The sequence below is a fragment of the Archocentrus centrarchus genome, chromosome 7, assembly GCF_007364275.1.
Source record: "Archocentrus centrarchus isolate MPI-CPG fArcCen1 chromosome 7, fArcCen1, whole genome shotgun sequence".
In the NCBI taxonomy this organism is placed as follows: Eukaryota; Metazoa; Chordata; class Actinopteri; order Cichliformes; family Cichlidae; genus Archocentrus; species Archocentrus centrarchus.
The window spans coordinates 36,230,353-36,258,262 of NC_044352.1; the positions used below are offsets into that span (position 1 = coordinate 36,230,353).

The following is a 27,910-nucleotide window of genomic DNA, read 5'->3' on the forward strand; positions in this document are numbered from 1 at the left end:
AGTGGGCGTTTGCGTGCAGTTTTAACACATGGGCGACTATGTTATAAGAGTTGGAATGCCGTTGCACAGACGCCAAACTGCTGTTTTACTGCTCTTATCGTTCTGCTGCAGCTGAGGTCAAACACAGGGTTTGTGTGCGCAGAGAGGAGAGAAGCCAGGGGAGCAGCGCAGCCACATTCAGCAGAACCGGAACCAGCTGGGAAAGTGGAGAAAAGACTTTAACTTAGCAAAAATGAGACTTTCTTCTTTGCTGTTGTTGTCAGGTATTTTTGTGTGCACGCTTCCCTCTCTGATAAACTGCGAGGAAGAGGGAATCCCCAAAGGTAAGGCTGGAATGCTGGTCGGGAGAACGTTATGTCCGCACCCTGCAGTGTTAGCTGGACAGTCTGTAGCAGATATTACCGTCTGATCAGTCGGCTGTAATAGGAAGGGTTGGGACAGTTAACTCACGCAGGGCCAGCTGAATAACCGCGACAGAAATGTGTGATATTAAAACTACTGAAGCCGAACCGCAGACAGGATCAAAGATGGTCGCGGAGCTGCGGAGGAGCCCCTGACCGCCGGTCCCGGTGCTAGCTTCAGTAACAGGCTAGCCTGTTAGAAAAACCGAGATTTGCACTCGCTGCTCGTGGCGCCTGCCGCCATAGTTATACTTATTTACGCACCACTTTTCTTTTTTTATGAATTTTCCAAATAAACATCATTAATAAAACATGAGTTTATTGACATTTCATCACCTCTTTACAACAGAGCGCAGACAGTAGGGACTGGGCGCTGAGGAGGGCTTCATGCCGCTGACGTGGACGCTGTCACCGCTGCCTGTAACGTTAACGTTAGCCTACAGCAGCGGTGTGCAGGGGGACCCGAGTCTGCCACAGACGCAGAAGGAACAAAAATATAACTTTTGAGACTTTCTCAGGCTTGATGAGTTTGCATAGAGAGATCTGTCACCCAGCAGCTGTCTGTTAAACCATAAACCTGAAAACACACAGCGCTAATACAGATATGAGAGCAATAAAAATGCTTTATTATTACTGATATAAGCAGAAAACTGAGTAGACAGCTATATCACTTCTGCTGTCGCCACAATGGTATGATCATTAGTAACACAGATTAATAGAAGTTAATAAAGTGGGCTTATAATGCTTTTATTCTTTTCCCTTTTTGTTATATTTATACTTTTCCAATAGTGGAATCTCATATGAATGTGCTCTGTGCAGAGAGGGGATATACTGGATGTTGAATATGGAGCTGCCAGTTAGCAGGAAAAGAGGAAGACCACGTAGAAGATTCCTGGATGTAGTGAAGGAGGACATGCAGACGGAGGGAAGCCCTAAAGGGGGAGGAGCTAAAAGAGCTGGTTTCAGACAGGATGAACTGAGGGGCTGCACCAAAGCCCAGAGTCATGGACAAGGATTCAAACATGGAGCTCAAAATGAGCAGAACAGGCCCACTTTAAACCAGTATTCAGTTTCAAAATAATGGTCTCCTCCCATTAAAGAGGAACACCGTTATTAGGAAACATTAAAATTATTAGTATCTATTATCCAAGTACAATAATAGATATAGGCACACTAAACAATCAGGGTCAATGGACATGTTTCTTTCTGTTCGGTTATTGTGTGCTAGGACTCCTGTTGCTGACAGGCAGACATACATTACAGAAACTCAGTAACTGCTGAGTTTCTTCATCCTTAATAAAGCATTTCTAATTTCCTCCATGATGCTGTGTCTTCCAGACAAACTTCTAGTTTTGACTGTTGCGACCAAAGAGACTGATGGCTTCAGGCGTTTCTTGAGGACGGCTAAACACTTCAACTATACGGTCAAGGTAAGAAGTTCTGGGGCCAGATTTTGGACAAAGTTCCTTTGATGCAGTGTAGACATGAGGCCTAAGACGACTTTAATGGCACCTTTAAATCGTAGTCTTCAAATGAAGAGAGTCAAACTGTGCATGTTTTTAAAGGTTCTGGGCCGAGGTCAGAAATGGAAGGGAGGTGACTACATGTCAGCCCCAGGAGGAGGCCAGAAAATACGACTTCTTAAAGAGGCTCTGAAGGAGATGAAGGACGAGGACCAAATCATCCTTTTTATTGACAGGTAGATTGTTCTGACTGCACACACAGGTTCAGTCTATTCTTTTTTACACATATAGGCCACTGTAACACCTTGGTACTTATCCAGTCGCTGGTTCTGAGTCACTTCATATTACATGAACCTGCCTGTTTGACCCTAGTCGGTCCACACAACAGTATAGTAATGTGTAGGCTGTCGTTCTCACTGTGCAGCCAAGTGACAAGGAAAAAACCGCAATGGTTGGTGAGGAATTTGGAACCTTTGTAGAGGGTACAACTGTGCAGTTGTGGCATCATGTGCGTAAAGTCTTAGCAGGTTGATTCTGATATTTCACTGTAAAAAAAAAGACCTCGGTGACTGTGAAAGAGCTCATTTCTTCTTACAAGTCTATGGTCAGAAAGACGGATCAAAAAGCTCGTGTTTCAGGTGGCACAGCAGTCAGAAAGACATTTTGATATACTGGAAAAACAACAGTGTACATTTTTATAAACTGGCAGCAAATATCTGATGACCATGATCTTCAGCATTGATATGTAAGAAACACAGAGGAGGAGCTGTTGGAGTTATGGTATAAATTCCATTCTGTTTATTATAAATTATCATATCTTCTGTTTGTATATTTTCTATAAGTTGTTTTATGTGCATATGATACTGTTGTTTTTATGTTTGAAATGGGAACACGTGGTGGTATTTCTTACAAAGGAAGTTGTAGTTACCTGCAGGCTGCTCTCAGCCTGCAGAGAACAAATATAGGATACGTGTCTCGTATACGCCATGTTACATGCGCACATGTCACAGTATGCTTACGACCATATATGGTAAGGAAAAAGCCAAGAATGTTGTTTATTACATGCTGTAAACTGTGTTTGATGTAACCCACGTGATCTTATTGTGAAAATCCGAATAAAAGCGCTGCGCAGGAAGCAGTTCGCCGGGACAGACAACTTCCGCTCAGCTGAGAGCTGAGTTCAAGGAACGGATCTCTCCTCCTTGCGCAAGTTCAAAAGAGTTGTGTGTTTGTTCTCTGAGTTTTTAAAATGATCTGAACCTATCAGAGCTCTGCTTCAGCAACTAATCATGAGTGCAGGGTGTGATCAGGCTGTGAGGAACAACAGGCAGAGTGATATTATGGGGTTGCACTGCATTAACCCCTCACAAAAAGATGAATGTACATTTGTGAGTTATAAGTGCACGTATCACAAAGATATGGGTCTGAAGAGGTGAAGGAAAAAGAGCATCTGCAGCACCAGTCAAAGGTTCAGACACACTCAGCCATGGGTGAGCCCACACCAGGAGAACAGTGCAGGGCTGAAAGATTGACCCCTCTTCAGTGAGAGAAGGAAGGGTGACTTCAGGAGTTGTGCGTGGTCTCTTCCAGGGTAACAGTGCCTCCATCAGTAGGGCACGAGGTCTTCAGTTGTTTGCCTAAACGACCAGTTCTGTGAGTTTTTGCCTGTGAAGCAGCAAAACCAGAGTACATCAACATAAACGAGCCCTTTTGCATTGGGCTGTGTCTTTAGTACAGAGCAGGAGTCAGGACATGTTAACTTAAAGCGCCTTGAGGCAACTCTTTGTTGTGATTTGGCACTAGACTATATATAATAGACTGGACTAGACTGGACTATATAATAATTACAGATATCTTGGTTTGAGGATCTGCTGATACCGAGCACCTAATCTGGACTGCTCTGAGAGTCTCCACTGCTGACTGCATCAGTCACGCTGGTTTCTACTTTCCCTGCGCTCACTGTGAACACACCGCCACACTCGTGCTTGTGGAGCAAGAGGAGTGAAATAATTCTAATGAGGACAGCACGTTATCTTACTTTCTCAACAAGTGTTACACAAACATAATCAGAGTGACAGCAGATCCACAGATGTCACAGGTTTTCCACTCATGTCACCAGTTTGTGGTTAAGTCAAACGCTGCTCTAAACATACAGAGATGTGTGGCAGACATGAAACAGCTCTAAGCTAACTGCAGCTCACCGCTTCCACGTTTTATGCCAAACCAGGCTAGCTGATTCAACATGCACAGTATCAGTTAATAAGAACATAGACGATGAGAATTGTTTCCATATAAATGAATACATGGACTAGTTCTTATAAAGTGCTTTGCCACACAGCACATATGCATTTAACCTTTCACACATTCACTTCCTTCTATAGCTGAGTGCTTCTATCTAACATTCACACACATTCACACTCCCATCACATTCAACTCAGGGTTCAGCATCTTGTCCAAGGACACTTTGGTGTGCAGACTGGAGCAGCCTGGAATTGAACCACCAACCTTCCAATCAGTAGATGATCTGCTCTGCGTCCTGAGCCACAGCCACCCCCCAGTAGCCACCCCCCAGTAGCCACCCCCTTAGTAGCCACCCCCCAGTAGCCACCCCCCAGTAGCCACCTATTTAAAACAAGTTAACAGTTCCTATTTTTTCTGCTGTTTCTTGAATCTTTTAAGATGGCGTGCTTTGAATTAAGTAACAAGCTCCACTTACAGCAAGTTATTTGCTCAGTTGTGATGGTATGAGGCAGTTTGTTGAGTTCAGTCAGTAGATACTGCTCCTATTTTATAATTTAACACATTTATTTTTCATTGTGCACAAGTAAATAACCTGTTTTAAAAGTACCTTTAATGCAGCCTGTAATGTACATATGGTGCATGGTAGCTGAAGTCACAGACCTGTCACTGTGCAAACCCACTGATAAAGATCTTTATGGTGAAGCATGTAATCACAGTGAAATCTAAAGAGTGCATGTTATTTTTCTTACTGTTGCAGTTCCTTTTCTGCCAGTAAACATAACCACAGGCAACTTAACTCTCCAAATAAAGGCGCTGGCATCTTATAATAGCAACCCCTTAATTTGTTTTAACTATGTTACTGGCTTCACGCAGTTCTGAGCCACACAGCGCACTAAAGTTTTCTATTTTCACTCCCCGTTTGACACAGCTATGATGTGGTTTTTGCCTCGGGCCCCAAAGAGCTGCTCAAGAAGTTCCAGCAGGCCAAACACAGGGTTGTATTCTCCTCCGAGACCCTCATCTGGCCAGACAGACATCTGGAGGACAAACATCCCCACGTCAGGGAGGGCAACAGGTTCCTGGGCTCAGGGGGTACGTTCACCAGTCCTGTCAGCCAGAACAGGCCATTGACTGTACTGCTGAGAAAAATGCTGTTGTGTAATTTTCTCTTTGTGCGGTGCCTGTTTGTTTCTCCTGTCAGGAAGTGTTTCCACTGAGATACCCAACAGTTCATATATGTCAGCCTTTTGGTTAGAGAGGCTCTGTTAGGAGTTAGGAAAGAAAAAAGTAGGAACATACACAGAACAGTGCAGATGACAAAGGAAACATGTCAAATGTCAGGTACTTGCATCATTTTCCAGCATCTATGAAAATTCACCAGATTAACAGGACAGCAGCGGTTCATGTTCCACCAAACTACTTAGCTTTGACCCTTTGCTCATACAAGGCTGCAGGCTTGGCTCTCTGCTCTGGCTAGCTTTAGCTTTGAGCATCGGTTGTGAGCGTGCGTAGAACCATTTGCCAGGGCCTCTGTGTGCATGTTGCTCATGCATAAAATGGACCGGCTTGATACTGGACAGACGTGAGGCTAACCTCACCGCTCACAGCCAGTTCCAGTCCCTGGCCAGTTTATCAGTATATCTCTAGTCTTCACACCAGTCCTTAATGCTGTTGTAGTTTTAATTAATCCCTGCTGCATGTGCATGTTCTTTTAAATGAAAAGGATTCAGACGACAACGAAATAAAGATCAGTAACTTGAATTCAATCAGCCAAGAATCACACAAATTACAGACCGGTCCTGGTGAGACTTTAACCTGTCTGAGCTAATACAAATCAGCTGGTTCAGGGCATGAAGTCTGAACCCCTCTCTGGCTAGACCCAGACATGTAATTTTTGGTTATCACATTCTGTTAAAATTGAGATAAATTCTCTGATTGGCAATGGCTTCATTTTTCAACATGACAGTGACCCCAAACACGTTGCCACCGCAGTGAAAGTGTACCTGGACAGAAAGCTGGGCTCATCTTGACAGAAAATGGAACCAAAGGCAGCCAATGTCAAAAGAAGAGCTTTGGAATATCCTTTAGGAAGCCTGGAGAACTATTCCTGAAGATTACTTAAAGAAATTCCAAGAAAACTTTCCTAAGAGAGTTCAAACTGTGTTGAACAACAAACCAGAACCAAGGCAGAAACTAGGAAGCAACACAAGTGCGAAAACAGGGACGAAAAGTTCTGGGCCTCGGCTCGGCCACAGGGCAAGGCTGTGGACCAGTTTGCAGGGGCCGAGTGGGAGGCCGACGACAGCGGCGAAGATCCTCTGGAAACCAGTGTTGGTGGAGGTGACGGGACACCTCTGGTGGCCAAGCCAGTGGCCTGCATCGGCAGGGACCTCCTTGAGGCTGTGAGAAAGGAGATTCTCACCTGAAACTAATGACGGAAGACGAGACAAAGGAAGGAAAATTAAACAGTGCACCCGAGAAGAGATTAGCTAAATAAAACAGGAAGAGAGTGAACATGGGAATATCTAACACAGGAACGCAGGAGGGCCCGAAAACAAAGTCAGGGAATTAACACCCCACCTGTGATTACAAGTTACAAAAGAAAAGAACCTCACTGAGAATAAGCTCACAGAAAACAAAGAAGGAAATCAAACTCAAAACTCTGACACAAACATGTAACAACTAGAAGGGCACTCATACCTCGCCCCCCCCACATGCTGCAATAGATACCACCCAACACTGTCATACTCCATCATATACTTCAAGATCACAAAGGCTAGAAATTAATTTTATTGCAGTAAAATATGATTTTATACTTTTATTTAAACATGAGCTCCACATGAACAGATAATGGCATATAGTCATTTAAAACAGAAAAACAATGAATTATCAGCAGTACTATTTTATACCTGAGTACCAAATTTCATCGTGAACACACAAACACTTTAACAAGCAGTGCTACAAAGTGCTTTACACAGGGACATTCAGATGATATCACTTAGCACAATACAGTAAGCAGAAACAGGCCAGAGAAATAATCAATAATGCATAAAGAAGAAAACATTTGTGTAATAATACCAGATTCAAAAATCTAAGGTCCTGAGTACACTCACCTTCTGAGAACGAGCCCGTCCTGAGAATGTGAGGCCGACGGGTGCTGATGTGGCTTTTTTACCGCAGAGAACAGCAGGTCTTTAGTCAGCACTGCACGGGGCCATAAAAACCTGGGAGTGCTCATTAGCCAGCAGAAGCCTTCACTTTTCCTCCCTGTGTCTGAATGTGGACGCAGGACAGCAATGACAGTGTGCTCATAAACAAATATGTGCATCTGTTTTATCCTTCCTGTGTGACTCCTCCTGGTTTCTCACAGGTTTCATTGGATACCTTCCCAACATCAAAGAGCTGGTGGCTAATTGGACGGGAGAAGACAGCGACAGCGACCAGCTGTTTTTCACCAAGATTTACATCGATCAGTCGAAACGAGTAAGACGTGTTCCACCGCTGTGATGACTTTATCAATGTTGCACTGATATTCACATTAAAAACTGCTCTTTTAATAATTACAGTAATTGTAGCAAGTAATTCTTATAAATAAATACTTATGAATCTCCTGCCAAAAGCACTGAAGCGCAGCACTTTCTGTCCACATGTTTCAAATTAAAGGCCTTCCAGTAGCTCAGTGGGCATTTTCCTGGTTCGTGGTTTGCTTTTAATTTGAAACATATTCCAGAGGCTTTGCTGATGGTAATGACAAGCAATACACAAAACAGTAGTGTTGAAAAGACACAGTGTTGATGCTGAATGCTGCATGGTTCACAGCAGTAGTGTTGTTGTGATGGATTAGTGGTGTGAAGCTATCATGTGAGCAAAATGCAGATAAATAAAATATAAATAATCTAATAATGTAATATAACAATATAAATCAGAGACATGTAAGATATTTAATTAAAATAATATATTTACACGTTTCAGAAATCCATAAATATCACCCTGGACTTCAAATGCAGATTGTTTCAGAACCTTCATGGAGCTCTCGGTGAGTGAATTTTGTTCCTCTTTGACCTCGATTGTTGTTGTTGTCTAACACACGTGACACTAACCAACATCTGCTCATGCTCACTGCAGTGTACACTGAGCAGTAACACAAACAGTAACTAGAAGGGCACTCACTACAATACCCCTCAGCCTTTTCAGGCTGAGGGGTATTGTAGGGGTATTTCTTACTCCTGGTTCTTTCTTAATCATCTGCGTTTGAATTGTTATGGTGAATAAAGTCACTGAGGCTCATATGTGCCCCATTCAGATCTACTGAGACCTGGAAATGATCTGTTTTAGAGCTTGAACTTCCAGGAGGCTGAGGGGCAGTGCTCGATTATGTGTTACAAATTGCAAATAAGGAAAGCTGATGTATTTAAATAGACCTTTTAAAAATAACAGGCAATGAAATATAATCACTGTTTGGTCATGTATGACAGTGCAGGTAGGAATACACTGAGGCTAAGACAGCAGTCACATTAAGGCTTAATAAAATCTGTTTGTTTCTGGTGACATCGGCATTTCAGGAGTGAACCGACAGGCAGGGAATTTATTTATTTATTTTACGTTGATAAGAATTTGTGGCTGCTGTGACTCGTGAAATCTAGGTTTTATTAAATTATGACTGGGGGTCAGAAACTCACCTGGCAGTGCCAAGCTTTCTTTTTTAGGCATAGTTAAATAAGAGTTTCCTTACGGGGTTGGAAGGACATATTTTTATATATGCACTAATAAACATGTCAGTTACAGTCAACAGTACAGGTAAAATCTAGAACACTTGGTGGACGATATGAAAGAAACAGTCACAAAGGTCACGGCCCACCAAGCACTGAGCATGTACCTTCATTGTTTTTCACCGTGATGAAGATGTTTGAGGTAAAATATCACACAGCTAATAGAGCAGTTTGCATTTCATGGCCAACCACCGAAAGAAACTGAGCCGAGCGGAGGCGAGCAGGTGCTAGTGGAAAAGAGGCATAATGCTCCTGTTACCACTGGGACCACTTTGGACCTTCCACTCTATTCCAGCTGTTCCCACAGCCTCTGGTACTTCTCTGTTTTTTGTGTGCCTTCTTGCTGATGTTGCTGTCCGCTGGGATTATCACAGCTAATCACTACTGCGGTCTTCTGCTGTTGTCGACCACCACTATGACTGGTTCGTTGGGCAGCAGCTGCTTGTCTGTCTGGAACTCAAAGTCCCACAGGAGCCTTATTTTTACCACCTTTGGTGGTATCTCCCATGTGTGGCACAGATATTTCGGTACACTATCCCAGCCACTCGGCTGTGCCTCTCAGTGTATGGGGTCCCAGGTCTCGTCCCATAATAATCAGTGGGGCCAGTTTTTCTGCATTTCTTTTCTTTCTGCATCTTCTTACATATTCCATATTCCAAATTCTGTTTCTTCTTAAGTCCACTAATCTTCATCCTCTGGCCCATTTGCAGTAGATCTCAGGTACTCTAAAATCTCATCAGTAGTATCATCATCATCACTGGATTCTTTTGTGTCTTTCACAGAAAAACGGTTTGTGTTGTTCTCTCTTTTATGTGTTATGTTATGAGTCATTATCTATGAGATTTGATCTCTGCGTGCTGTTATTTTATTTTAGTTGTGCTGATAACTTCTTTTGGTCAACAAGAGAGGTTATTTGGGATCCTGCACCTGCGTCTGATTTCATATCTCCGTAGTCTAAAAGACTCAGCTGTTTGTTTCTGTCTCTCGGGGGACTCAGTCTGCTCTAATTTTCCTGTTAGGTTTGATAAAATCCTCTTTTGTGTAACTTTTGGTGGACTGGAAAAAGAGTTTCCTCCAGAGAGTATTGCCATCCGGGTCACAAGGCACCAAACTGCTCCAAGCCCTATTTTCCTTTAGTTTGCTGTGGTGGTGTGTTATTAAAGTATACTGGCATTCGATGGGTTTGCAGACACAGAGAGCCAGGAATATTTTTGATTATCTTTCTCAAAGTCAGTCTCAAAGTATGTATGAACTGAACTGAACTGAATTGAATTGAATTGAATTGAATTGAACTGAATTGAACTGAATTGAATTGAATTGAATTGAACTGAATTGAATTGAATTGAATTGAATTGAATTGAATTGAATTGAATTGAATTGAATTGAATTGAATTGAATTGAATTCTGAGGGCTGAAGAGTTTAGTTAGAAAGGGCTGGACATTTAGACATGATTTTTTCCTCTGTGTCAGAGGGAGGAATTTTTGAGATGGGGGTGTCAGATTTCACGCAGACAGCAGAGACATGAATGGACTCAGTGTGAACTGCCAGCAGCCGGACATCCTCTCTCTTCCATTAACTCCTAACTCTATATAGAGACTGCAGCAGATTATTGTTTTAGTCATAAAATAAGATCTGATTAAAAATGAAGCACCATGATCTTTAAGTGTTGACTGTAGTAATATGCAAAAAAATATTTTTTTAATTACATCTAATTCCTTACATTTAAATTAATACACTTCCATAAAAACTTTAAGCGTTTGTAAACCTCGGCTCCCTGGGTGCCCTCCTGGTGCCCCTCCTCTCTCGCCCCGCTCCCCCTGGGGTGGGGGATGTTCTCCCTGACCTGGGGTGCCGGTCGGTGGTGGGGTGGTTGGGCCAGTTGGGTGGGCTCAGGGCTGTGCTGCTCGGGCCTGGGTTTCGTGGGGTGAGGTGGTGGTGGGTGGGGAGGCCCTTCCTGGGGTTGGGGGAAGGTTGAGATAGTTGACCCTGGTGTGACCCTGTGTGCGGGGGACACTTCATTTAATTCACAGCACCAGTGAATTAAATGGTGCTGTGAATTAAATGAACACACACACACACAAATATGGAGGAATTTCCAAATATTTCCGCAATAAAAAAAATGGCACCAGCCCCTTACTAATGCACAGTTAACATTCGAGCTGCCATAATTCTTTGCAGTCAGCGTGATAATGCTAAATCACTGTATTTAAAATCTAAATGTGTATTTTTGATAATAATTAAAATCTTCCACGTATATGTGTTTCCAGATGAGGTGGTGCTGAAGTTTGAGGACGAGCGAGTACGAGCCAGAAACGTGCTGTTTGATACTCTGCCTGTGATCATCCACGGGAACGGACCAACAAAGGTACTCACCTGTCACGCCCTAATGACACGGCACTGCTGTCAATCACACTGTGGAGCTGATACCAATATGACAAGTTAGTCACATATAGGGGCAGCCACCTGCCACAGATTAAGACTTTTGAGTAAATGCTCCTGAAATCAAAAAAGGCACTCAAAACCCACTGGAGAGGAGCAGCTTCAGGTGTGAGTCAGTTTACTGAACAGGTAGGTTAGATGGAACACAGGTATTTGCTACCTGCCAGGCATGGCTGCAGGATGCAGCTCTGGCTGTACCATCAAGCATCTGCAAGCTGGGAGCCACCCTGTTTCACTTCTTTGATATGCAGGTGTTGGGACAGCAGCAGTGACTTCCCCCCACCACTTCCTGCAGCCGGCCTTTTCCTGTCCCACTTTATGTCTTTCCTCCTTATGGGCTCACGGATCGCTGTGTGGCAGGAAAGAAAGAAAGAATCAAATATGATTAGGCTTGTTCCTTGGTCACCTGATCCAAAAAGGAAAGTTTGCAGCGTAATCTTAAACATTGATAGTGTGTCTGTGTCTTGAAGCCAAACTGAGAGCTGCTGTCCACAGGAGGGGGGAGTATACACTGTGAGTTTGTAACCTTAAAGGTTGCTGCACATGAAAAGTGTTGATAAAATGGTGGAAACTGTCAGAATCTGATAAATGTTTTACATGATTTCTGTTGGACTGTTGAATTTAGTTCCTGTGACATCTTAACTATTTTATTTAATGCTACCTGTATTTTTGTTAAGCTCATCTTTTAGTATTGCATATTAGATTGAGATACATTTAATTACACGAGCACACATTTGTTGTCCAGCTCCAGATAAACTACCTGGGAAACTACATCCCCAGAACATGGACATTTGAGACTGGGTGCACAGTGTGTCATGAGGATCTACGCTCTCTCACAGCTCTAAAGGTCTGTTCACATCTGTGTCTCTGTAATACTTCACAAAACTGCTTTCACTCAGTCACAGGCTGTTGTTTGTTCAACCTATGATGCCAGATAAAAATAGCATAAATTCTGGTACTTGGGGACTATGTCTATTTTTTTCTAACAGGAAAGTGAATACCCGCTGGTGGTGATTGGCATCTTCATTCAGCAGCCCACCCCCTTTGTCACGGTGTTCTTTGAACGCCTGCTGAAGCTGCAGTACCCCAAGAACAAGCTCAAACTCTTCATTTATAACCAGGTAACTGGAGAACCCTCCTGATACTCAGCTAAGATATGCAGCTGGTCACAAATGACCACAATCCTCACTAAGCCATAAACAAGCTGCCCAAATGAAAAACTCTGGCTATTATTTCATAAAGAGCAAAAAGTGGAATTCATTCACTTCGTCATTAAAGGGAACCTTTAATGCTTTTCCTTATTTTCTGTCCTACATATCCTGTTCCAGTGATGGATACTCACATGAGGTCAGGTTATGTGAAAATGTGGGTTTTGCTCTGTATGATGCTCTGTGTGACATCACAGAGAGTGTATATTTGGTCATCTCAGATACACAGCTGCTGTTTAAACCTCCTGTTTCTGAGGGCCAGCTGAGCCAAAATTGGCTCAAAGGGAAGTGGAGGGAGGGTTACATGCAGCAGCATACAGCATACAATGATGGACACCATGTCCGCAACCAGTGATAAAAAGTCGAGCACAGTAATACACTGAGTCCAGTTTCTTTAAGTGTTTTTCAGGAGCAATCCTAAAAAGCAGGTCATCATAGTCCAACAAGAACTTTGTAGAGATTAAATAATCTGTGACCGATGAGAGAAACAGGATTTGTTTCTAAAGAATCCCAATTTATTAATTAATTTAATTTTGGACTTAGACACAAGTGTGTCAGTGTGCTCACTGAATGAGAAGTTACACACAGTGGTGACACTCAAATACTTGTATCATGTGACAGTTTCAGTTTGTGGTCCCTGAGCTGTGACAACTTTTGGAAGGTCAGCTGGTAACGCTTTGCCACCAGAAGTAGATACAGTACATCACAAAAGTGAGTACACCCCTCACATGTCTGCAGATATTTAAGTATATCTTTTCATGGGACAACACTGACAAAATGACACTTTGACACAATGAACAGTAGTCTGTGTGCAGCTTATATAACTGTCTTCATGCAGAGCAACAATTCATCTTTAAGATCCTCACAGAGTTCTTTGCCATGTTGGAACTTTCAGTGACCAGTATGAGAGAGTGTGAGAGCTGTACTACAAAACTGAACACACCTGCTCCCTGTGCACACCTGAGACCTGGTAACACTAATGAGTCACATGACATTTTGGAGGGGAAATGACAAGCAGTGCTCAGTTTGGACATTTACGGGTGTAGTCTCTTAGGGGTGTACTCACTGGTTTAGACATTAATGGCTGTATATTGAGTTATTTTGAGGGAAGAATAAATTGACACTCTTATAGAAGCTGCACACAGACTACTTTTCATTGTGTCATTTTGTCAGTGTTGTCCCATGAAAAGATATACTTAAATATCTGCAGACATGTGAAGGTGTACTCACTTTTGTGATACACTGTAGATAGATAGATAGATAGATAGATAGATAGATAGATAGATAGATAGATAGATAGATAGATAGATAGATAGATAGATAGATAGATAGATAGATAGATAGATAGATAGATAGATAGATAGATAGATAGATAGATTACTTTGGCTGCTTCTCTGACCTGCCAGAGTCTCGTACAAAGACAAGCCAATGTCAATGAGCCTGGTCAGAAGGTCAAGTGTATCGAAAGCTTTTGATAAGTAAATGAATAAAGCTGCACAGTATTTTTTCTTATCCTAACCCTCAATGATGTCATTCACCACTTTAATGGCTGTGGTGGCTGTACCGTGCTGCTTTCTAACACCCACACTGATGTTATTCAAATCTAAATCATCTTTGAGTTGCTCACAGACAAGCTTTTCCAAAACATTATCCAGGACACATAAATTAGAGATCGGCCTGTAGTTGTTTAAAACTGAAGAATCACCTCCTTTCAGGGGAGAAATAACAAATGCAGATTTCCACACTTCAGGAAGGGAAACCACATCCCTGTTAACACAATTCATATAATAGAGGATGAAGAGACTCAGAGGAAACGGTCAAGAATTGCTGTTTTGTCAGTTACCATATAATTACCATCTGTGTACAACTCATAGTGCCAAATCCATAAGTGCATTTGTTCACTTTTCAGAATTTCTTTTGACCCTTTAAATTATTTGTAGTTTTGTAAAGGTAATAATCAGATTTGGCCATCTTGATTTGAGAAGTAAACCAATTTCTAAGCTGCCTAAAAGCTCAGGCAGCATCACTTCCTCGTTTTATGGTTGATAGTTCAGGAGAACCGTGGGCTTATTCTACCCTTAACTCGGTATTTGCGAGATGGAGCATGCTTAGTTTGCATACAAACATTATAAAAGTAGTTCCAGGCCAATTCAGCATCATTAATAAGTGATAAAAAATATATAAATAAATAAAATCCTTTTCTTGAGAACATCAGCGCGACAACTCCTAAATGTTCCTGATTGAATTTGATATGTATTTATTAAGATATGATTTCCAGTATCACCATCATCATAATATTCTTCCAGAAATTCCTGGTTCCACATCTGGATTGAGTCCAAATGTTAATCACTTCTAATTTGGGCCAAGCTCCACTTCTGGGAACATTTTCATGCAATATTAATCCTCAGTGTTTTGAGTAGTTCTGCTAACTGACAGACAGACTAACCAAAGCATGTTTCCTCTTTAACAGGGAAAAGCCCAAATTATGCAACAAAACAGCCAAGCAGGGTATTCCAAACAAATGTTTTCCCCGGCGACACCCTGACCTCTTTTTAACAAAAGAAGTAACAGCTTTACTTGTGTCTCTCTCCCCTCAAGAATGGTGTATGTCCTTCAGTAAGTTGAGCATGACCTGGGAGGAGAAGATGCTGGTGACCCCATCAACAGCAAGCCTTGACCTTTAATGCTCAGCCGTTCATGATCAACTAAATTAATGACATGGAGTGCCAGTCCTGTAAACCCACAAGGCATCAGCACTGGGGCCAGGGCCAGGACCTGGGTGTGCTGAGCCCTAGAATCACAGGCTGGTCTCAGGAACGTGGGCTAATCCTCTTTCATTTATAATAACATCGCAACATGCTTTATGTTATGATTTTACACCTTAAAAAAAGCCTAGCTTTTTCTTTTGCTAACTGTCATATTATGCAGTAAGACTACAGTCACATGTCTTCATGGTCTGCATGTCTTTGTAAATCCATTTGTTTTTCTCTTCCCTCCAGGAAGCTCACCATGTGCGTCAGGTCCACTCTTTCGTGCAGGATCATGGGAGCCTTTATGAGGACGTTAAGCTCGTTGAGCCTGAAGAAGAGATGGATGGAGGTGCCTCTCGGAACCTAGGCTTGTGAGTTCTGTGTAACAGTGGTTACCTAAACATGACACAGCTTCATTTAAAAATGTTTATCAACTCAGTTGTTCAAAATCAACTATGCTCTTCATGTATGCAGCCTTTGGGTCAGTAAGCAGACAATAAATAATGTGCTAATATATCCGTATGTTTTCTTTGTCCCAGTGATCTGTGCCGAAAGGACCCAGACTGTGAATATTTCTTCAGTGTGGACATTGAAGTGGTCTTAAAGAACAAGAATACACTCAAAATTCTCATTGAACAAAACCTGTAAGTAATGTATTAATATTGAATCCTGATCAGCTGATGTGACTTTGGTAGTCACAATAATATTGATTCGTCTTAATTTCTTTCACTCCAGTGTATTTATGTGAGTCTTTATCATCTGTATGTGTTGAGATGATGAAATGTAACACAAAACACTTCTTGAATGGTTTCTCAGTCCTATTGTAGCACCGATGATAACTCGAAATGGTCGACTGTGGAGCAACTTTTGGGGAGCCCTCAGTGAAGACAGTTACTACGCCAGGTCTGAGGACTACGTGGACATTGTTCAAGGACGGAGAGTGTAAGTTTCTCAAGAATTGCTGCCTGAAAATCTTTAAACGATTGAGCAGCACGGGACTTGGAAATACACCTGTTCTGCTTTCCTAATATTTTTCATATTCTCAAATTGGTGGATGCGTATGTTAAATGTGGTTAAGGTTTGCAATAATGTGCTGAGTAAGCTGCTCGGCCATGGAAACCCATCCATGAAGCTCTCACTGTTCTTGAGCTGATCTGAAGGCCACATGAAGGTTGGAGGTCTGCAGTGATTGACTCTGCAGAAAGTTGGTGACCTCTGTGCACTATGACCCTCAGCATCCACTGACCCCACTCTGTGATTTTACGTGGCCTACCACTTCATGGCTGAGCTGCTGTCGTTCCCAGTTGCTTCCACTTTGTTATAATCCCACTAACAGCTGACTGTGGAATATTTAGTAGTGAGTGGACTTGTTGCACAGGTATCATCCTATCACGGTACCACCACTGAGCTCCTGAGAGCGACCCGTTCTTTCACTGATGTTTGTAGGAGCAGTCTGCATGCATAGGTGCTGGTTTATACACCTGTGGAAGTGACTGGAACACCTGGATTTTCAATAAACCAACTTCTAGATATATCACGAGTTCATATTACATATATTACATATTCACATATTGTGAATTTCCCTCTGGGATCAATAAAGTTATTCTTATTCTTACAGTATGAGTGCATATTTTTACAATATAAGTGGTAACAATGTTTCAGTAGTTTGTTTTTCTGTTTTTACAAAGACACAAACTGCTCACCGAACTGAACTTCATCATTCAGCCTTGTGCTGAGCAAAATCATTGACAGCACTCTTTAAACCAAATTCCTGGTTTTATACTCATCCTGTTCTCTCCTGCTTCTTTTTTGCTGTGGCTTGCTAAACATAATTTATAATACTGCTAGACCGCTTTATATAATTATATAAGTATATAAGTGATATATATATATAAGTGACCGGGTGGGGCTGAGGGGAGAGAGACAGGACAAAAGACAAAAGACATGCTGTGGAAGAGAGCCAGAGATGAATAATAATTAATGATTAAATATAGAGTGGGGTATAAATACAGCGTAAACAGAGGTGAATGAAAAGAAACACTCATCATGGGAACCCCCCAGCAGCCTAGGCCTATAGCAGCATAACTAAGGGAGGGTTCAGGGTCACCTGATCCAGCCCTAACTATAAGCTTGATCATAAAGGAAAGTTTTAAGCCTAATCTTAAAAATAGAGAGGGTGTCTGTCTCCTGAATCCAAGCTGGGAGCTGGTTCCACAGAAGAGGGGCCTGAAAGCTGAAGGCTCTGCCTCCCATTCTACTCTTAAATAGAGCCAGTGAAGAGAAGCCTGTCAGTACTCTAGCTGCAGCATTTCATCTCAGTTTTCTGCTTTTGTGCAAACCAAAAAGTCTTGTGTTGGTATGTCAATTGTCTGAGAGTATGCTGTTTTTAGGGGCGTGTGGAATGTGCCATATGTGTCCAATGTGTACCTGGTGAAGGCCGGCCTCCTCCGAAAAGACCTGAAAGACTACGAGCTGTTCACTTCACACTCCTCTGATCCTGACATGGCTTTCTGCCACAACATACGCAGCGAGGTCAGCAAGAGAAAAAAGACCAACACAGAATAAACACAGAATATACTTTTTGGACTAAAGAAAAATGTAAATGTAAAGTTGTTCACATTTTGGTTTTTCTCTCAGGGAATCTTCATGTATGTAACCAACATGCACACATTTGGACGCATCCTGTCAACAGAAAATTACCAGACCAGTCATCTACACAATGATCTGTGGCAGATCTTTGAAAATCCCCTGGTGAGATGGTTTAAGAAACACCTGGAAATATTACTAACTGTTGAACTTTGTGTTAGTGTCTGCTGGAGGAGAGGTTCTAGCTCATGCTGGTTGTTATTACAGTAGCAGAGTTGCAAAAGGTCAGTAGAATTATGCTGTTGTGTACGACATAAAACCTTTTAAAAATTATATAGTGGTATATAAATTTTAACTACAAAGTCAAAACATCCTTATAAATCGATTAGACACAACTCAGCAAAATAATATTTTCACAAATCCTGTCTGCTTATCCTACTTCTTTTATTTTAGAAATATTGCACAAATGCAAAAAAGCGGTCCTGCATATTTGTTTAATATGTGCATTGAAGGACATATCCTGGTCAAAAATGACTCCTAGATTTCTAACAGTGTTACTGGAGGCCAAAGTAATGCCATCCAGAGTAAGTATCTGGTTAGACACCATGTTTCTAAGATTTGTGGGGCCGAGAACAAGAACTTCAGTTTGATCTGAATTTAGCATGAAGCAGGACATTAGAGGTCATCCAGGCCTTAATGTCTTTAAGACATTCCTGCAGTTTAACTCATTGATGTGTGTCATCTGGCTTCATTGATAGATAAAGCTGAGTATCATCTGCACAACAATGAAAATGTATAAATAAGTAAAGTTTATTTATTAAGTGCTTTTCATAGACAAACAGTGACAAAGCGCTGTACACAGTAAACAACAAAATAGGAATTAAACACCATAATAGCTAATTAAAGATAATGCACTAGAACAACAAAGAATGAACAGGTAGTTCATAAATAGACAGTCTTTAGTCGTGTGTGGGGAACAATTAACAAATTCTGAGCTATGAACGAACACAGCGAGAAGCAGTATATTTTATAAGAAACTGAGAAATATAATCTGGAGCCTGGCCTTTTAGTGCTCTGCATGTAAACATGAGAATTTTTAAATTGACTGGGAGTCAATGTAAACACTATAAGATATAACTAAGGTCTAGCAGGACAAGCACAGAGATGGGAGTGGGTTGTCTCTCAATTCAACTCAATTCAATTCAATTCAATTCAGTTCAATTTTATTTATATAGCGCCAAATCACAACAAACAGTCACCTCAGGACGCTTTGTATTGTGGGTAAAGACCCTACAATAATACAGAGAAAACCCAACAGTCCAAACGACCCCCTATGAGCAGCACTTGGTGACAGTGGGAAGGAAAAACTCCCTTTAACAGGAAGAAACCTCCATCAGAACCAGGCTCAGGGAGGGGGGGTCATCTGCTGAGGGGGGGCTGAGGGGAAGTGCTGACAGCTCAGCTCCTCTCTGCACCTACAGCCGCAGATCTGATGATACCATTACAAAATCGATTCCTTATGGATAAACTGTGGTTTGCACAGAAGTCCAATAACAAAACACCATTCAGGTTCAGATCGGGCAGGCTGTTCCTCCCAGTCGCACCCCTCCAGGTCTCACTCTCATTGCCCACATGAAAGTTTCCCGGCAGGACGATGGAGTCTCCAGATGGAGCACTCTCGAGCACCCTGCCCAGCGATTCCAAGAAGGCTCTGAACTATCTTTTGGTGCATAAGCACAAACAACAGTAAGGACCTGTTCCCTGGCCCGAAGTCGCAGGGAAGCAACCCTTTTGTCTACCGGTGAAAACTCCAACATGCAGGCAGTAAACCAAGGGAATACAAGAATACCCACCCCACCTCGCTGCCTCTCACCGAGGGCAACTCCAGACTGGAACAGAGTCCTGGGCAGACCCAGGACATGCTGGAGAGATTATATCACTTGGCTGGCCTGAGAATGCCTCAGCACTGAATAACAATAGTACGTCTCAGAATACATGCCTTTAGTCATCTTATCTGCACCAAACACTGTCTGAGGAGTGTCCACAGTAAAATTCAATGCAGTTCAATTTTTAATTGTATAGCAGCAATTCACAACAGTCAGCTCAAGGTGCTTTATATTGCAAGGTAAAGACCCTACCGAATTAATAGTATCAGTATTAGTATTACTGAAGTAATCAGTTTAAACATGGAGGTTTTTTATTGTAAACTAAGCCACATTCTGGTCTTCTTGTGTTTAATGAGGACACAATATAAAAATGCACCACATTTGCACTGAGCAAGTCTGTGTGATATATCTGTTTCAGGACTGGGAGGAGCGCTACATTCATGAGAACTATACCCGCATCATGAAGGACAAGCTGATTGAAACTGTGAGTCGCAACTCAAGCTGAGCTGTGGTCAGATTAAATCACTGAAGGAGCTGAAAAAACAGAACACATTTAACTCTTGTGAACTTCCATATTTCTTATGAATATTGTGACTGCAGGGACCTGCAAAGTACGATTTTAATAGAGGAGTTTGTTTAAATACATGGGATAATCTTTTTTTTTTTAAATATTTCAAATTGGATATTGAAAATCATGTAATTCTGCTGGTATCAATTATTAGATTTCTGGCATAGTGATGTGGGCTGATATTCCAATCAGCTAATATATCAGAATTATAGCTTAATTTGATTTTGTGTCCTGCCTGAACTAACACAGTTTGTAGGACCTTCATTTAAGAGACAGTGAATATTCATGAATGGTTCTGTTACAGCTGTGTGGAAAACTGGAACATAAGAACCCACTGTGATACGGGTGTCACAGTTTCACATGTTCTGGAAAATTTCTGGAATAAGTTTTTAATTAAAAAGATTTTTGAAATTCTGATTAAATTTTCCTTTGAGGAGATGTGTGTGTGTGTGTGGGGGGGCGCTTTTAATTCGGTTCTATCTTCTGTCCTCCAGCCATGTCCTGATGTGTACTGGTTCCCAGTCTTCTCCAATGTTGCTTGTAACCACCTGATTGAAGAAATGGAGCACCATGGAAAGTGGTCACAAGGGAACAATGTGGTAAGGCATCATATAGATATGTGTATGGGTATGCAGTCTAAAAATTATCATCGTTAATAGTTGTGTAGTAAGTCTACATTGGACATACTGTGAGTCAGTAGTTACCATTATTTGTTTTTGTTTTTTATTTATCATAAGGTGCATCTTCCATCTACAAACCCATATTGTTTTCACAGTAGAACATAGGAAACATAACAAATGCTTAAAATGAGAAAATTACTAAAAAAAAAATACTAATAATAATATGAAAATACTAGCTCATTTTGAGTTTGATGGCAGCAGTGCGTTGGGACAGGACCATATTTACCATTGTGTAGCATCTCTGTAAGAGTCTGGACCTGGGAGACAGGACCAGATGTAGGATTCCATGTCCTCAACAGTTCTGGGTCTTCTTTGTCATATTTTTTGTTTCATGATGCACCAAATGTTCAGCAACTATACTTTTCTACCACAAAGCCTGTAATAGATGCAATATGCAGTTTAGAATTGTCTTGCTGAAATATGCAGGACCTTTCCTGAAAAAGATGTAACCTAGATGGGAGCATTTCTAAGTTTGATGCATGCCTATACATTTCAGCAATGATGGTGCCTTTCAATCAAACTGCTAATTCACTGCAGCTCAGAGACGTGCCTGCTCCCAGAACATCAAAAACAGCAAAACCCCCAAAACTAATTACTCATAAAAATACACAAATAAAGAACAATATAGCATAACAGTTAAATGTGAATTATTAAACATTAGGTCTCTCTCTTCCAAGTCCCTGTTAGTAAATCATTTAATAATAGATCAACGTATTGATTTATTCTGTCTTACAGAAACCTGGTTACAGCAGGATGAATATGTTAGTTTAAATGAATCAACACCCCCGAGTCACAGTAACTGTCAGAATGCTCGAAGCACAGGTCGAGGAGGAGGAGTAGCAGCAATCTTCAATTCCAGCTTATTAATTAATCAAAGACCCAGACAAAGTTTTCATTCTTTTGAAAGCCTGACTCTTAGTCTTCTCTCAGACTATTTATCTGATTTAGTGCTCAGTTCAGATAAAATTATTATAGTGGGTGATTTTAACATCCATGTAGATGCTGAAAATGACATTCTCAGCACTGTATTTAAGCTGTTGTTCATATATGAGCACCATATATAAGTTCATATATGAGCACCGTACCAGGGTCCAAAAAAACCCACCTTAGCTAAGCATATCACACATTTAAAGCCGGGATAGCAGTATGGTTGGTTGGGAAGGGGGAGACACCCGGAGAGATATGATTACCAGCCTCAAGGCCGGCTGGGGACCCGAATTCCTGATAATGCAGATGTTGTTTTGGAAGAGGCTGCTAGTTTTTTCAGCAGCCTTCAGTTTCACTGGGGAACCCATTCAGTAAAATCCTATGGTCCAAATTGCAGTTACCGTTCTTCGCTATGCAGAACCGAACTTTATCTCCAGATCTGATCCCTTTCGCCTGCGAGCACGTTCACAGCTGGACTACGCATCCAGTTTGCAAACATTTGATGTGTTTTTTTTCTGTTTGTGAAATTTGCAAATCATTGTTTACTGTTTTTATTTACACTTTACGGAGTGTCACAACTTTTTCTGAATTAGGTTTGTACACCTGGTGAGATTTACCTGCATACCAGATACAAGTTAACATAAAGTTTCTCATTTATCAAGGACACCAGAATCCAGGGTGGCTATGAGAACGTTCCCACCATCGACATCCATATGAATCAAGTCAACTTTGAAAAAGAATGGCAGAAATTCCTAGTGGAGTATGTGGTACCAATAACAGAAAAAATGTTCCCTGGATACTACACCAAGGTAAGACCGTCATCTTCACGTAGTCTTATGGAAAGTCTAAGTTCACAGAAATTCAAGTGTGTCATGTGTCATATTAATAGTGATGTCTGCTGTAAATAAATGGTCCTCTTTCATGCTCCTTTGTTCTCAGCTTTGTTGTAAAAATGGATACACTCTGTCCACTTCCTGTCACCTGCTGTTGACATTTTTGTGTACATTAACATGCACTGGCTTCTTCTTTAGCATCATTTTTAATTAGTAGTACACAGAATATACTTCAGACTTTTCATTTTAGCTGCAGTCACTTAATAAATCTTGTATGTTGGAAATCCTGGACATTTCCCCTTACATGGAGCCATGTCTGTAAGGAAGATGCATTTTTGGGTTGAGCAGCAGAGTTCAGTATGTGAGCTGCACCCATGAAAAACTTGCCAAAACTTCTGTGCCAATGCAGCAGCAACATATTTTGGGAGTTTGGGAAGTTTTTCTTTCATTCTAGGCCTAGGCTGCTGGGGGGGGGGGGTTCCCATAATGCACTGTTTCTTTTCATTCACCTTATTTACTTTGTTTATACTCCACTCTGCATTTAATCATTAATTGTTATTAATCTCTGGCTCTCTTCCACAGCATGTCTTTCTCTCCCCTCAGCCCAACAGCAGATGACCCCCCCTCCCTGAGCCTGGTTCTGATGGAGGTTTCTTCCTGTTAAAAGGGAGTTTTTCCTTCCCACTGTCACCAAGTGCTGCTCATAGGGGGTCGTTTGGACTGTTGGGTTTTCTCTGTATTATTGTAGGGTCTTTACCCACAATACAAAGCGTCTTGAGGTGACAGTTTGTTGTGATTTGGCGCTATATAAATAAAATTGAATTGAATTGAATTGAATTCTGTGACCAACACAACCACACTGGCTGCTGTGCCATCCCACAGCAATGTGTAGCCAAGCAGCACGAGGCTGTGTGGTTCTTCCACACGCTACTGTTAAATTGTTAAATTGCTGATGTTTCTTGTTTCGTCAGACTTCAATCATTGAATCCAATAAATGACACCAAACCAGAATCCATAACAGAATCAGCTGTTTGGCATGTTTTTCATGGATGCAGCCCACGTACTGAACTCTGCTGCTCAACCCACAAATGCATTTTCCCCACAGATGTGGCTCCATGTAAGGGGAAATGACCAGGATTTCAAAAACATATAAAATTTATTGTCAAGAAGCTTTGATACAACAAAGAAACACAAATTTCCTTTTTTTTTTTGTGCTAAGTTTACTTCATATGTTGGCAGAGTTTTATCTGGTCTTTGTCTGACGTCATTTCTGGGTCCAAATGCTCCTAAATAAACAGCAATGGTATAACCAATGACTGTTCACAATTAAAGATGATTGTAACATACCTTATCAACTGCAGCTATTTCCGCTTCTCATTGGTAAAATCACAGCTGAGTGTGTTTTTTTTTCGAGTCGGATTGGTTAAAACAACCAGGGACGCAGCATTGCGGCATATTGATCATGTGACAGTTTGGACCCGGAAATGGAGTTCTACGTCATCACTTAACAAGAAGTATATTACCCTGTACTGCAAGTTGAAAAAAGACAGGTGCTCTCAGACGGGGCAGCACGGTGGCGTGGTGGTTAGTGCTGTTTCCTCACTGCAAGAAGGTCCTGGGTTTGAATCCGCCGGGGCCTGTGTGGAGTGTGCATGTTGCAGTGTATTTGACTTCATGAACTCAGCAACGCTGTCCACTGTGTGTTCTGCTGAGCAGCATGTCTCTGATCATCAGTGTTACACTCTCCTGAACCTTGTAGTGAGATACAAACCCGATGAGCAGTGCCTCACTGTGACACCTACACACTCACTATTAACATAGCACATCAGAGGCACTGGATACCAGCTAACTGAGGAGGAGCTGGCAGGTAATAGAAGCCACAGGCAGTGATAATGCAGGGGATCTGCACCTCTGTTCCACCTGCGGACGTGAACAGAGCTGATGCTTTTCTTTATTAAGTAGTACCTGTGTAAAGGTGCATGGTTCCTTTCTGTCTGTGTGTTTGCAGGCTGACTTCGACTTGGCATTTGTAGTTAGATATAAGCCCGATGAGCAGCCCTATTTAAGGCCGCACCATGACGCCTCCACGTTCACTATAAACATCGCACTCAATCAAGTGGGCCTGGATTACCAGGTGAGTGTTACGTGTTGGTAGAAATCTGACAGTTCCATCCACATTTCTACATTTCAGGTCAAATGTAACTCATAGAGAGCAAATCATAACAAAAGGATGCTTCATGAGTCAGAACCTTACAGCATTACAGAGTGAAATAAGCCTGCTCTTCATTCAGCGTTAGCAGGCAAACAGCTGCTTTACCTTACATATAAAGCATCTTGAGGCGACTGTTTGTTGTGATTTGGTGCTATATAAATAAAACTGAACTGAATTAGTTGTTGTTGCTTCCACTATGATTCATTTTTTAACCACTTTAAAGGAGCAGGTCAGAAAAGTCAAGCCTTCCTGCGGGTTTGGCCCAATAAAAGCTTTTATGGGACGGAGGATCACACAGACTTTTTAACTCAAACATTCTGCAGGAGCTGAATCACTGAGAACATCTTAACAGGAATCCTACTAAAGTAGTTGGATTACTTTTAGTAGTACTTTCAGAAAGAGTGCTTCGAATATGGTGGATATTAAATTCGTCAGTACGAGATAAACATGGGGAAAATGTCTCGTGATGCATCCTGTTTATCACCCAGTGCAAAATTCCACAATGAATGAAGGAGGATCGTGTTTCTATTGTAGCTTCCCCCCCAGCTGATGGGAATTAACCTGAAAGTAAGACTTCCAGCACGTGAAAGGGTTCAGAAACCTCCAGCTAATTCTACTCTTTCATTAAAATGCTGTTTCTATAGAAACAGTTAAAGTGCTTCATATGGTAGAGATAATATTGAAGAGAGAAATTTAACGATCCATCACCAGTGAACAAGCACTCAGTGGGAGACAGCAGAGACCATGAAGCAGGAACAGTAAAGCAGTGTGGGGGCACTGATGTTAAAGTTGTTCATTTCCAGACTGTCACAGCTGTCAGCTGATAATGTGCTGTTTCGCCTCTGCAGGGTGGGGGGTGCAGGTTCCTCCGCTATGACTGCTCCATCCAGGCTCCTCGTAAAGGCTGGGCCCTCATGCACCCGGGCCGCCTCACCCACTACCACGAAGGCCTGCCGACCACTGCCGGTGTCCGCTACATCGCCGTGTCCTTCGTGGATCCCTGAGCTCCCAAAGATGGCTCACACACCGACCGTATGCTCCAGCATCAGTTTCTATGTTTTTTTTATTTAGAGCAGTTTATCTTTTCATCAACTCATTTCCTTTAATATACTATCGCCTCTGTCTCACTGTCACAGTCATGTTTGAGGTTCACTTGGTGATCAGCAGAAACATGGAACACAGATGAACAGTACTGTCACCACTTACAGTGAGAACTGGGTCAAAGTAACAGTTTATTGAAACTGTCAGCCGGTGTTGACTTTGTGTTCACATCGTAGTCACAGCACTCAGAGCACGCCTCACCCATTCACACACAGAGAAGAGCAGCTTGGGGTTCAGGATCTCGCCCAAGGACACTTTGGCATGAAGAACTATCAGAGGCTGACAGGCTGCATTATCAGCAGGGCCCCAGAATACTGAGGTCTGAAAGTTATCTGTTTGCTCATAGGCTTTTAATTAAGCACTCTGGAAACTTTATGCCAGGTTATTAAACATCATCAAAGGGTATCTGAGAAGCAGCAGGTGACGTCGCGGCTCACACACCTGTGTGTGAAAGGTGTGCTGCTTTAGAAATCTGAGTGCTGCACACAGAAGTTTGATTCTGCAACAGCAAACACGATGGATGGAGGAACTTTTAAGCATTTTTTTCTTAATTCAGGGAATTAAGTCAGGAAACAGTTTTTCCCAGATTTTTCTGAAGATTAAGTTTTTATGTCCGACCGACAATTAAAATGATGGTTTTTAGATCATTCATAATAACTGCTGGTTGAAGATGGCTGCTGAGTGGCATGACTTGCTTCCACCAGGCAGGTATCTCCATTTTTCCTTTTTAAAGTGACCACCATAATTGATGCACTATGTAAACGTGTAACACTATATCAGCATAAAACAGCATGTAATAGATATGTTTGCAAATATTTTCATGGCAGCCTTGTTAAGCTGTGGGTAGACTTTAGAGCGCGACCTGAGTAAGCCGAGCTCAGGGGTTTAATGAGCCGCTGGCTCAGCATCAAGTTACTGATTTTACCTCCAGGGCCAAAGTTGACACATGCTGACATCACACATTAAAACACGTTACTTTGGTCCCAGTTCTGACTGCTGGAACAATATCGCTTTAGTCTGCCGTGCTGTTCAGTTTCTTTATAGGAAGAGGAGGAGTTATTGTCCTGGGAGCTCAGCTTCAATGAAAATTTGCCATTTATTTCATTTTATTTCACTGAATTTTTGTAGCGTTACTGAAAATATGCGCACTGTTAATGGCACAATCCTGCTGTTAGGATCTTTTGTGATTGTGTGCTTTGTTTAGGTGTTGTTGTGCCTTCAGCTGATTGTGTCACATTGTAAACAGGCCTTTGATTTGTGAAGACGTGTTTACTTCAGTAAGTTACACGAACTGTGCCTTTTCCTGGAGCTGAAGCAGCCTCGCTCAGACTCTCCAAAGCCATTTATTTATTTTTGTATATGAGATAAAAGCTGTCCTGTGATGTTTCATGTTGGAGTCAGAGCTCACTGATGTTCAAATAATCCGGTGAACTCATCATTTTGGGACAGATCCTTCAGTGAGACTGTAACAATCCTGCAGATATGGATGCCAAGGCGTTTATATTAGAAGCACACTTTAACTACCACTTCATTAATTTTGGTCTGAAGGTTCAGGTCAGCTGAATTAAGCCACTTTTATTTTTTTGGTCATTTGAATTTCCTTTTCAGATCACACTTAGGAAAAATGTTTCTCTTTGTTAAACACACATGCACAATACAATGTTTATTTTCTGTTTTAATTCATATAACCAAAGATAAATAAAACCGTTTCCCACCCCAACTCTGAAACCAGGTCATGTCATTTACAAGGCAGCAGAGCACACAGATGATCAAAGGAAGCTCCCGTCAATCAGCCATGAGTATAAACACCTTTAAATCTAATACAAAGTAACAGAAGGATGGATG

The 27,910-nt window shown here is 41.7% G+C and overlaps 1 protein-coding gene across 1 annotated transcript; it reads left to right on the forward strand.

Annotated features, from left to right (window-relative positions):
- plod1a (procollagen-lysine, 2-oxoglutarate 5-dioxygenase 1a) lies at positions 1-27,784 on the forward strand. The gene is made up of 19 exons (XM_030734571.1): positions 1-323; positions 1,740-1,831; positions 1,967-2,100; positions 5,034-5,197; positions 7,476-7,588; positions 8,078-8,141; positions 11,143-11,240; positions 12,060-12,161; positions 12,304-12,435; positions 15,522-15,643; positions 15,812-15,916; positions 16,089-16,214; positions 17,663-17,804; positions 17,910-18,023; positions 20,163-20,228; positions 20,807-20,911; positions 22,582-22,728; positions 24,761-24,886; positions 25,813-27,784. Exons 1-19 carry the CDS (start codon positions 233-235, stop codon positions 25,966-25,968), a joined length of 2,199 nt encoding a protein of 732 aa, XP_030590431.1. The 5' UTR covers positions 1-232; the 3' UTR covers positions 25,969-27,784.
- The last annotated feature ends 126 nt before the right edge of the window (positions 27,785-27,910 follow it).

Excerpts from the sequence above, each read along its gene's own strand:
- plod1a (XM_030734571.1), top strand. The coding sequence starts at position 233 with ATGAGACTTTCTTCTTTGCTGTTGTTGTCAGGTATTTTTGTGTGCACG. Across the intron at positions 2,101-5,033 it reads ATCATCCTTTTTATTGACAG|CTATGATGTGGTTTTTGCCT; the intron begins GTAGATTGTTCT and ends CGTTTGACACAG. Across the intron at positions 12,162-12,303 it reads GCTCTCTCACAGCTCTAAAG|GAAAGTGAATACCCGCTGGT; the intron begins GTCTGTTCACAT and ends TTTTTCTAACAG.